The sequence below is a fragment of the Sitophilus oryzae genome, unplaced genomic scaffold, assembly GCF_002938485.1.
Source record: "Sitophilus oryzae breed Bouriz unplaced genomic scaffold, Soryzae_2.0 scaffold_1576_pilon_pilon, whole genome shotgun sequence".
NCBI lineage: Eukaryota > Metazoa > Arthropoda > Insecta > Coleoptera > Curculionidae > Sitophilus > Sitophilus oryzae.
In genome coordinates this window covers 7,821,090-7,833,534 of record NW_022146254.1, presented here as the reverse complement: position 1 = coordinate 7,833,534, position 12,445 = coordinate 7,821,090, and the positions used below count along the sequence as shown (strand labels likewise).

The 12,445-nt window shown below is 34.5% G+C and overlaps 1 protein-coding gene across 7 annotated transcripts in view; it reads right to left on the bottom strand.

Annotated features, from left to right (window-relative positions):
• Positions 1 to 959: 959 nt before the first annotated feature.
• LOC115879307 (insulin receptor substrate 1) overlaps positions 960 to 12,445 on the bottom strand; it is a 205,095-nt gene continuing 193,609 nt past the window's right edge. For 6 of the 7 annotated variants that reach the window (XM_030896060.1, XM_030896058.1, XM_030896059.1 and 3 more), the window contains 3 exons: positions 6,730 to 7,315; positions 6,456 to 6,671; positions 961 to 3,185 (listed from right to left, as the gene is read on the bottom strand). In XM_030896060.1, coding sequence (XP_030751920.1) covers positions 2,884 to 3,185; positions 6,456 to 6,671; positions 6,730 to 7,315 — 1,104 coding nt within the window. In that variant the 3' untranslated portion in view covers positions 961 to 2,883. Of the gene's footprint in view, positions 3,186 to 6,455; positions 6,672 to 6,729; positions 7,316 to 12,445 lie in introns of all 7 variants that reach the window. The other variant, XM_030896056.1, reaches the window with a different exon arrangement.

The window sequence follows — 12,445 nt, the reverse complement described above, 5'->3', positions numbered from 1 at the left end:
AAAAATAAAACTATTACTATAGGAATACATTCTTGAGCCTCGAAGGTTAATATAAAAAATTACACATAGTATATTAATATTAGTCTAGATTTATGTTTAAATATTAATAACATTTTCTTAATATTGTAAAACGACAAAAACCTTTTCTAACATAATTCAACTATACACCTGGACTTTTCCCTCAAACAGAATAAAATATCTTTTTTTTCTATCATGGAGTTTTCCGTAAGTTTTGATAAAATAATGTTTCAAAAATATCGTCTTGATTTTAAAGTTAATTTTAAAAATGTTACTATACAGGGTGGTCCGAATTGTATTCCGGAAACTTCGGCAGCATATTCTGCAGATAAAAATAGGTAAAAAAGTTCGTATAAAGTTTCGGAGATACAGGGTGTAGAAATTTCATTTTTATTTCGATTTTTTCCAAATAATTTCTGAAGTAACGTCAATATTTAGATGAAAATTGGTGTCTGGGAGTTTTTTGACATGAGAAATTTGATTTTGATGTCAATATGACTCCTACTGGTAGAGGGCGCCACCTACATGTGTTTTAACTGTTTTGAAGCGTAATAACTTTTTGTCCGTACCTGTATAAAACTACCGTGGGAAAAAATATACATCTCTGTGGTTTTTTACGTAAAAAATATCTCTTTGTAAAAATCGGTACGATCAACCGTTCTCAAGATATTTAGAATGGAAATAGTTAATACATGCCATTATTGACGAAAAATAAGCACGTTGAGTAGATAGTTATTTCACTGAAATAATAAATTTGCGAAATTTTTATTTTTTTAAATTAATCATATCTTTTTCTGCAAAAAAATGATGATAAAACAGTTTTTGTTAAACTTTTGGTACAAAAACATTTCAAATTTATGATCTCAGTCCAATAACTATTTAGTCAACATGTTTCGAAATAAAAATGAAACTTCTACACCCTGTATCTCCGAAACTAAACATTTTTGGACATACATCTATACGAACATTTTTACTTATTTTTATCTGCAGAATATGCTGCCGAAGTTTCCGGAATACAGTTCGGACCACCCTGTATATAGCGTTCGAAACTCTTTGTTTATAAAATACTGTACAATATTTGTTATGTTTCATTTTAATTTAATTTTTTTAAACAACTAAATTTACACCCGAAATGGTTAATATTTGATAAAACGATAATAAGCTATAATATACAGGGTGTAGTAAATCAATGAAAATTTTTAGAGCTCCCGATATTATCTACCATCTTATATTAAAGTCGTATACCTAGAACAAACTAAAAATAAATCAAAATTTGTCACTAAGGGTAAGTTTGCTCCAATACATTTTTAGTAAGTGAAATAATAAAATGACCAATTGCAACAGTGTAAATTACTACAAATATAACCAAGAGCTAGCTCTATATTGAAATTGGATTACTTTTATAGACTTATATATTTACGAATTTTCTTAAATTTTTTCTTTTGTCCAATATGAAGGTTATATAATTTTTAGGCACACATTACAAAAAATCTAAACTTCCTTAAACTAAATTTCGAAATATCTATATAAAGAGTTTATTTTTTAAAAATATTTTACTACATTAATCGAGTTAATTTACTGTAATAGGATACTTTTTACTTACATGATATGTTTTAAACGTTTACAACAATTTAAGACTATAAACATTTTTCTACATAGATGTAAAAATACGACGAATTATATGAAAGTTGCTTACATTTTCTTCCATTTGTAAATTTATTTACTGAAAAATATTCTAAGGATGTTGTATCTCAATTTTACATATCCATAAAATAGACAACTAACAAGTACAATCTTTTTGCGCATAATCTCCTTTACTTACATATTTTATAGATATGTGTTCAAATCAAACCTATTCAATCTAAGTAATAATTTATCAGTCTATTTGTAACAGAAGTTTAAAAATTAATTTAAAATAAGCTCTGCTGCATAATCAATTTTTTTAGATTTTTATCAACCATGTACCTACTAATTTACATTTATTAGATACAAGTTTTAGGTAATTCCTAGTTTTTATTCCTAAATACAATATAGAAATATCGTGTAATCTAATAGAAACGCCGTCATAGTAGGCGCAGAAGTGACATTTCAGTTTGAGATTTACTAATGTTAATAACTTTGTTGTTGGAGTTCCTTCCAGCTTGGGCCTGAGTTATTAGAAGTCATTGAAAGATGTTAAAACAACGATAAAACGTTGTTAATAAAATAATTGATAAAAAATGTTAAAACAGCGATATATAAAAATAATTTCCAAAGGTAAAAATGTATAGTCCGATTTACCAAAGAAGACTATTCTATCTTATTGAATGCTCTAAAAATCTAAGGAAAAAACAGTTGTTACAATACAAGTACCTGTATCATTCTTCAACAGAAAATAAAACGTGACAAGAAAAAATCATTTATCCTTGTTTGGCTCAGGAATAGAGCCTTCCACAATTAATTTAGAAAGTTGTCTTAATTTAAATGCTTTGATAAAGATCTTAATCATAAACAATTATTACTGTTGCTGTAAAGATATTTAGCTTTCAGAAATAAGCAAGCTCATACCAAAATTTCATTTCACGCTTTATGTCACCACGCGCATTTCCAACACGCGGTAGAATTTATTCTATACCCGGCAACAGAGCTTTTTAACCTTAAACTAATCAACTACAAAAACAAAATTAAATTTAATAAGCGTATTACTAAAAAGTTCTATATTTATTTATTCACCGAGACCAAGCGGTCTCCGGCATTTCAAAATAAAATAAAACTTACAATCGTAAAAACACTACTTAGACACTATTAACGATAATTAAAATAAAAACCATTCTAATATTTGTATACGACATATACATTAGGCCACTTTAAAAAGCGCACCTAATTTCAGTTTTTGACGGTGGTACTAGTACTAGCGACGTTGCCACTATTGTTCTTGCTCAGTTCTTCGCTTTTGATAAAGTCTATGTCTGCGTACACAAAAGTGGTTTCGTTTGAGGGCGCCGCGGAATCGTTTCGCACCGTTCTGGGGCTTTTCCTGTCCTCTGGATCGGGGTTGGTAAGATCTAAACTGGCATAATGTAGCCTGACGGGGTGCGCCTGATCGATTCTTGCCAGGTCGGCTAGCGTCGGCACGCCTACAACCGTCGAGGCGGATGAGCTTGAAGAGTACACGCTGGAGTTTGAACCTGAAAATAGAAATAATTAAATTAAAAACATATTAGAATAAATACTGTTGTAACTCTACATTTAATATAGTTATTTGCATACCGTGCTGGCAACTGTTACTTTTGGGTCGGTACTTACATGTGTGGAAGTAAATCGCATAGGGATATTATTAAGTCGGAGTGAGAGAAATGCGACGGTGTGTTGTAGCGGCGTTACCGGTACGCCTTTCCCTATCAGGTAAAGTAAAATCACGATCCCAAACCGCTTATTTTTAAACGAATTTTTTTCCAAAAGATAACTAGATAAAATCATTAGATATGTTTCTGAGCATCTGAAATGGTATTATAAATATATCGTTAGTGTGTCCATTTTTTTATAACGATAAAACGTCAGCAATCGCGATAATTTAAAAACTGAACTTTTTAACATACGCCATAACTTAAGAACCACTTTAGATATTGAAACTTTTTTTTATTTTGAAGATCGGATCTTTTACAATATGTTTAAATAAGAAAAAATCGATAAGATTGGTTTTTCTATTCAAAAATTTTAAACAACCCATCCATTTACTTTTAGTGCATAGTAATTTTCAGCAATCGTGTAACTTTTTTATTTATAAAGATTTTCCGCGAAGAAAATATAGCAGAAATGTTATGAAAGTTTTTGAAAAAACTACAATCAATTATTTTTAATAGATTTTGAGATATCGATTCATTTTGAATTCAGAGTTCAAATAGCGCAACCACTGTCGAACACCAACTCAATTCCACTTATTTTTACCAAAAATGCAAGTGTTTCTAACTTGCACTTATTTTTTTTAAGCTATAGGGAAAACTACAACGACAACGAATTAATAAATAAACAAATAAAGTATCGCGAGACGTAATTAAATCGTGAAGCTGAACGCATGATGTACACTTTTCCCTAGAACTTTAAGTACTGACAGAGGTACTGATTAGGTCGACCGGTGGACTGCGACAAATCTGCTATATCCCCTTCCACGTCTCTTAACAATATGCGCAGTTTCTCGGTTTAGTTCATACGTTTGGCAACGTGTTTATTGTTCTCTCTTTGTTCAGTACATTATAAACCCATTGTACTCTTCTTAAATACGGAAATCTCGACCCAAGACTAACCTTTGCCAGCCCTTAGTATTCAGCCCAAAGCGGCGGCGGCGTAACAAAGATAATAAACTGATGAAGTATTTCTCAAGAAAAGAAGAGGAATGAAAACCGAGAGCTACATAAATAGAATAGAATACACTTATTGTATATAAATAATGTAAATAGAATACACTTAATATACTTATGTAAGACAATAAGAAAGAGGATTGCAGAAGACATTAAAAACTACAATAAAAAAGTTGTATAAACTGCAATCGAAAACAGAAAAAGATATACGAACGCTAAAAAATACCTCATGATCGGAAAGAAGCAGCTAATCGCATTAACACACAACACCATCAGAATAACAGATAAAAACGAAATAATAAACATGATACCAAGGTTCTACTGTGATCTATATAAAGCCTCAGAAAACATACATGAATAAGAAAGACTGCCCCTACCACAAGATGACGCCCCATAAGTTCTCGTTAGAGAAGTAGAAAAGGAGCTTCAATATATGAAAAATGGAAAAGCAGCAAGAAACGACGGAATAACAGCTGAAATACTTAAGTACGCTGGTAGGATAACTTAATAAAATCCTAGCATATATATATGTTACGGTTAAGGGCCGAAATAAAGTTAATCTCAATATTACCCAGTTAATCTCGAGAATAACACAAAACAAAACAATCAAAAATAAAACCAAACCCAAACATTAACTTGTTGTAATTAACCGGATATCGAACTTTAACTGTAACATATACACCAGTTGTCTAAGGAGAAAACATATACTACAAGACTGGAGCGCCAACATAATTCTAATTCATAAGAAAGAAAGTAAAGAAGGTATCAGAAATTATAGACCAATAAGCCTACCTTTGGTAACATACAAGATATTTACAAAAATAATAAACAGCAGAATACAAAACAGGCTAGACGCTGCACAACCACGAGAACAGGCAGGCTTTAGAAACGGCTTTAGCACGATTGATCATATACATACACTAAGAGAAACTATCAGCTGAGCAAAAGAATATGAACTTCCACTAGCCATAGCCTTTATAGACTTTGAGGAGGCTTTCGACTAAATATCTAAGGCAAAAATAGAAGCCCTAGCGAAACAAGGTACGGACAGGCGAAAATATACAAAGAAGCGAAAGAAGAGTAATAAAACAACCCCAGAGTTCCCAACTGGCAAAGCAGGAGTACGACAGACAAATATTCCGTCAACTGTACTGGACCAACAAATGACTAAAAATAGATGGAGAATATCTTACCATCTAAGATTCGCTGATAACATAGTCCTAATTGCCAATAGTCCTCAAGAACTACAAGCACAAATTAATGAACTAATTACAGCCATCAATAAAGTGGGTCTCAAAATGAATTTAGCAAAAACTAAAAACTAAAGTAATGGAACTGGTGGAAAGAAAAGACATTCTAATAAACAACATAACACTGGAAATAGTAGAACATTAGGACAACTAATACACAGCTCGGGATCTCTACTACCAGAAATCAACAGAAGAATTAAGTTAGCATGGAGTACTTATGGAAGAAACTCAATCATATTCAAATCTAGAATGTCACTCTATCTAAAATAGAAACCATTCGACCAATGTGTACTACCAGTCATGACCCATGCATGCGAAACCTGGACACTTAAAACGGACATCATAAAAACGCTCAATGAAACGAATTATGCCGGGAATAACCAAGAGAGACCATAAAAGAATAGAGTGGATACGACAAAACACCCAGGTAATAGAGTCATCCACAGACTCAAATCCCTCAAATGGCAATAAGAACGGACGACAAAAATTACAGCATGGTACCGACGAGGAATTAGGAGAACCCTCTTAAGAGATGTCGAAGAAGACCGAACCTGAGATGGGACGGTGATATTAGGAATTAGCAGGGATAACTTGGGCCCGCATAGTCAACAATATACATATAATAATGGGCCCAACTACAAAGATATTATCTAAATATGTGAGGGAGGCTACACCATAATTGGAAATGGTTGAATAAGATATGATATACTGTATTATTCAGATGGGGTAAAGAGATAGACTAAACATATAATTTTAGAATATAAAATCGTTTTTTTACTCATTAAATGAGATCGAAATTGAAACGAGTTAATCAATTTTCCGTAAAAATATCAATTTCTTATATACGAACCTAGACGTGATGCCAGTCCCTCTGAGCAAACCGAAGGCGGCCTTGAATTCTTCTCCGATCCAGATATGGATGCCGGCCTCTGAAGTGGCGTCTTAATGTTCTCAGAGTTGGAAGAGTTCGGTCTGGAAATTTTGGCAGCTGGAGAGACTGACCCCGAAACTGACCTGCGGGAGTCATCTTCTACATCCATATTGGCTTCTTCCAGAACTCTGTCATCTAACAAAAAATAAAACGTTAATATCTAGAATTATTATTCAACTCTCTGAATGTATACCTAATCTTAGTCTGTCTGGAACCTGATCTCCCGGTCTCGGACTTTGTATCCTCTCGTCCTTTTCTCTTATTGGCCTAAAACCTAAGTTCTGTCTGTCGGTTAAGGCCACCGTTGACAAATGCATAGACAAAGGCGAGGCAGATCCCGAGCCGGTACCCGTTTTCGTTCTTGGTAATGTCGTGGATTTTGTTGGCAGCGTTCCAGGTTTCATAATCGCGTAGTCTCCCACTGTATCGACGCACGGAGATACTAAAGTAACGGGAGCCTTAGGGGCATTGGCACCCGGAGGACAATAATTCATGTATGGAGATTCGTCCACTTTGCTCGCCTCCAGAGGCTGCGAGTTTGTTTCGAAATCCATCATCGCGTAGGCGTCTTCGTCCGGTCTCTTCTTACTGCTAGCCTTGTAAGGAACGCTAAGGATTGATACGGGTACTTTGACACCGGAAAATGAAGGCGTACCGGCCTTGCTAGTACTAGCGGGCGAGCTAGGGCTGTTTAAGCTAAGAGGAAACATCGTCGAAGAGCTGGAAGGTGTAGTGGTTACGCTGGAGCTAGTGCTGGAGTTACTTTTTGAACCATTAGTCTGTAAATTCAGGATGTTTGTCATGTCAGGATTAATTGTAATTTTGTACAAGCTGTCCCAATATTCTGTGGACATAGACATTTTTTTACAGCAAACAAAAAATGTAGTAAATACTAGGAGGACCGTTTTACGAAAAAAATCAGTCGTCAGTGGAGTTGGAAAATATTTCTACTAAAAATTATGTAGGAGTGGGGGTAGTTTGCACAATTCCCATACTTTTTCTTGTTTTTTTTGTGAAAGTCAAATGTTAAAGCAATTAACCAAACATAGGCACCCCAAATCTCATTCAAATCGGAATATCGGTCTTAAAATAGCTTAAAAAAAGTCTAAAACTAAACGTTCTCCAACCCAGTGTGAGTACATATCAATGTAAAACCTCTGACGCGGGGTAGGGGACTCAAAAAACTCACAATGTTTTTGGATGTTTATTTCAAAATTTAATTTGATTTAAAAATTGGGGTACTATTGGGGGATTAAATGAATCCCGAAACATATCGCCCCAATTTTTAAATCAAATTAAATAAACATCCTAAAAGATTGTGAGTTTTTTGAGTCCCCTACCCCTCGTCAGAGGTTTTACATTGACCTAAAAAATGTGTTTATTTTGTTAAAGTTTGATGTCCTCTAACGGCCAAACGAAGTATTTCTGTATAGAGGTGCCCAATGAACTTATTCTGATTCCAAAATTACGTAGTAGTTCTATGTCCACGGAATATTGGGACACCCTCTATTATACACATATTACACTTGAAAAGTAGCAATCGGGAATATATCTTAGGCAAAAAATACTGCTAGGAAGATTTCAATATGTGTTTGAGAGGATGGTAGAGGCAAAAAAATGAAGTACTTATTGACTCACCCTACCTCTAGAGGCAAACCGTCCTAACTACTAACTTTTCATTGTATTGGCACAGTTAAAGCTAGTTATGGGAAAACTGATTAATTTCAATAATCGAGTACTCGAGTTTCAAGCGAATGCAATAACCGAGTGCTCGCTCGAGCGAATCACTCGTATTTAAATATACGGTTTTTCACCCGTGCGTCGGTTGTTGTACAGTACGTCTGTCCGTTCTGTAGCTACGGGGTATCCGTGAGAGGGGAAACGATATTCTCTCGATGTTTTTTGTAAAAAATTAGACGACCCGTCCCATCAATAAAAATTCGACAAATTTGCAAGTAGCCAATAAAACGAGTGGGCGGAGCGATTTGCGGTGGCGGACTCGTCAAGTCGACGTATAAAATATATTGCTGTTTATTTAAATGTTTTTTGTCCGCATTCCTTTCATAGACACAGCAGACGTACTGTAAGTACTCGTTAACGCCAAGCGCCAAGCAGTAAGTTGCGTGCGTAGGGCACATATTCTATCGGTGATGAATGGCAAGTAGCAAGCGGCGAACGATTCGCTTGATCGCTTGATTTAGTTTATTTCAAAGCATTGTCGATGTAGGTCGTAAAATTTTCTCTCAGATACGCAACGGATAAATATATATACGGCGTCGTATAAATTTGCTACCTGCAATGTATGTAGAAAATTCGCTCCGCTTTTTATCGAGTATGTCACATTAAAATCGGATTTTAATTTATTTCATTCTAGGATCGCATGCTTTCGTCGCTTGGTACTCGTCACTTGCATCGCTCGTTCACAATCGAGCGATGTCGGTTATTTCAATAATCGAGTACTCGAGCGAAATTTCGCTCGAGTGATCCCATCACTAGTTAAAGCACACACCTCTTTCTTTTAAAGTTTTTCAGCAAAGTTTAGATCGCGTGATTTTTTCATATGTCGGTATTTAAAAGTGTTTTAAAAAATGTTTTTAAAATCTAGTAATGCACCTTAGGTTAGACAAAAATAATATAAAATTCTGAAATACTCGTTAGAAAAACCAGTGTATCAGTATTTCAGATCTTCCTGAAATTCCGGATTGCAATTTTTCAAATTGTCATCATTTCATATTTATGATATTACTTACAGCTGCCTTTCTCGGAGACTTTTGTCTTGGAAGACTGGAATATGAACTTAATGGGAGATGCATCTTTGACGTTGTACTGGTAGGCGACAGTTTCCCTCCCAACAAAGACGTAATGGACAAAGGACTTGAGTTTTTCATGCCTTGATTATTCGACGTCGTGTGAATGGATTCGGTTGCGACCTTCCCTTTCCTGCATCCGCATTCTTCGCACCACTCAAGTGCGCACCGGACATATTCAAATAATCACCGTGCGGGTCCACGCAGCTATCCAAACTGCTCTGTCGATGATGCTGAATATTTCCAGGGATCATCCTGACGTATCCATCGATATTGTGAGAGGAGGGTTGAGGTTCCGCCTCAATATATCTCTGGGGCGCGGTTTCTAATTGGGGCGATGAAGACATCTGAGAGCTGAATGAACTTGTCCTGTCGGGCCGACGATTTCTTCCGGACATATCAAGGTAGTCTGCGTTGTGGTCGGCGGTGTTGTTCCAGAAACCTGGAGAGGAGACAGCGCGCGACGATGACGAATTCGAATTGGCTCGCCGCCTCGTCTGATTCATGTCCACGTAGTCGTTGGTGCGATGATTCTCGGGCAAATTGGCCCTTCCAAATAGCCGAGCATATTCCGCTAATGGCATTGTATTTCGGGGACTGTTGCGGGCTGGACTAGATCTGAAAAAAAATAAAAATAACATTTATTTAACCTTTTTATTATTTTCGTACATAGATAATTTTTCTGAACCCCTATCTTTAAACCACACTAAAAGTTATAAAAATATCTAATTTCAGTTAATCTCCCTTAAGTGAAATCAATAGAAAAAACATACATGTAATATTTATATTTGTATGTAATTCATTTTCGTTAAGTAACTATTAAAATATATACATATACAGGGTGTCTCAAAAATAAGTGCAAGTATTTTAACTGGTAGTATATACCGGGTTCGAAACATAGGAATCATCCTCGTTGGAAACATAGGAAATCCCATGCAAATTTTGAACTGTTAAAATATTGGCTCCCCTATTGATTTTACAGAGAAGTCGTAAATGGATTTCTTAAAGGTATATATACAAATACAACCAAATCTGAACAATTTTGGACCAGTCGATTTTGTGTAATTTAAGAAATATTTCATCTATTTCTATATTAAAACCGAACAGGTAACGATCAAACACCAGTCAAAAACCGACTTACCTTAGGTTACTATGATTTTGTCATTGACAAAAGTAATTTAATTTTAATAACATTTTAATATTCAGGGGCAATTAACCGAAAAATGTCAGATATACAGTCTAAGCTATTTCAGCGCGTAGTGTCATTTTCGCATGCTCACTTTTTTTGATGTGTATAACAATAAATAATTACTAGTACTGGGTATTACAATTTTATTAAAATTAAGTTACATTTCAAAACGACGCGACGTTGACAACTTAAGGTATGTCGATTTTTGACTAGTGTTTGATTGTTAGGTTAGGTTATTTAAAAAATCTTTTTACGACTACATAATAAAATCAATAGGGGAGGCAATATTCAAACAGTTTAAAATTTGCATGGGATTTCCTATGTTCCCAACGACGATACACCACCCGGTATAGGTCAACCTCAGAAATATGCCCATGAGTGGAAGCTGTTGAAAATTTTATATTTTTCTTGACATTTTCCTGAAAATATTGAAAAACTTTTGAGGGTCGCTTGTTCAGTTTCCGGTTATTTGTTTGTAGTGCTTCGAGAGAATGCAATGTTGCCACCTTTTACATTATCTACATTCTGTATGTTTATAATTAAGTTCACATTTTTAAAATTTCTTAAATTAATTTTATCCAGTGTAGATTTTTTTATCATTGTAGATTACTATTAAGTATAGTGCAACGTCTACTATTTTAAATACCTTTTTTACAGTTTAATAAACTGAAATAATGAAAATCTAAATAATGAACAATTATAGCAGCTTTTTTTCGCCATATTACGAAATATTTTCATAGTGCTTACTCTTTGGATCAGAATTTACCTGTATTTTCTCCAACATATCCTTAAGCAAACACGTACACATCTACATAACAATTAAACTGAGCATCACATATTTTAACTTTTCGCAGAATATTATTTTAATTTTTACATATCAAACAACTCTACATTAATATCTACATAATAAAAACTTTCTTTACACAACTTTGAACCGGTGCGGTGGCATATTAATTTATGATATAAATATTCCGAGATTGACATTGCATCAAGACGTAGTCTTCTCCCACCGATGAGTCCAATGATACTGAACACTACTGAATAAATCAAATATTTCTTCACCTTCTTTTCGAACTTTTTGAATCAGCGCCCTCTATTAGGTATGTAAATAGTCATCGTTTGACCTACATTTAACAGATCAGCTGTTTGAATTTGAAGTTATCCAGTCCATTTGAGATTTTGTTCAAAACAGTTAATCTCTGACAAAACAAAAAAAAATAGGCGAATGTAAGATAAGCCTCTAAAAATACTTTTATTACTTAAGTAGAAATATAAATTATTTTGGTGTGTATTCACAAAACAAGAGTGTGAGATGACAGAGGCGTGGGAAAAACAGAGGAGTTTAAATTCTCAAAAAATAATCCGAATTCAGATGCCATATTAATGTATTTTATGCTAAATACACGTGGGCATTTAAGCGTAGTGCTGTCAAGAATCGCAGTGAAATGAAGAGTTGTTATAAGTGTAGAGTTGCAGTTTTTGGTAAAGTGATAAAACGATCTATCTGAATCTGAATTTCCCAAGTCGTTTTTAAATCTTTCTAGTCAATGTCTAACGATGTGTCAACACTGGGCGTCAAACAAGCCGAGATCCAGGTAATTGCTTGGTATTTGCAGCTGATTATCGATTGCTGCCGGTGCCAAAATAATTCCATTATTTTTTTAAATTTTCAAAGTTAAATAACTCAGTTATTATTAATTTATTTTAAGAATGGTAAAGAGAAAATTTCTTTCTTTTGGCCAGATCTACCACCCGATAAAATACTTGCTGCTATTTCTGGGACATCTTCTATAGTGTTATTAAACTTACCCTGACATATCCATGTAGTTTTCTCTAGTGGAATTGTTACCACTCATATCCATGTATGGAGAGAAACCATTACCGATGTGAGGGGTATTACTGTTGTTGCCGCT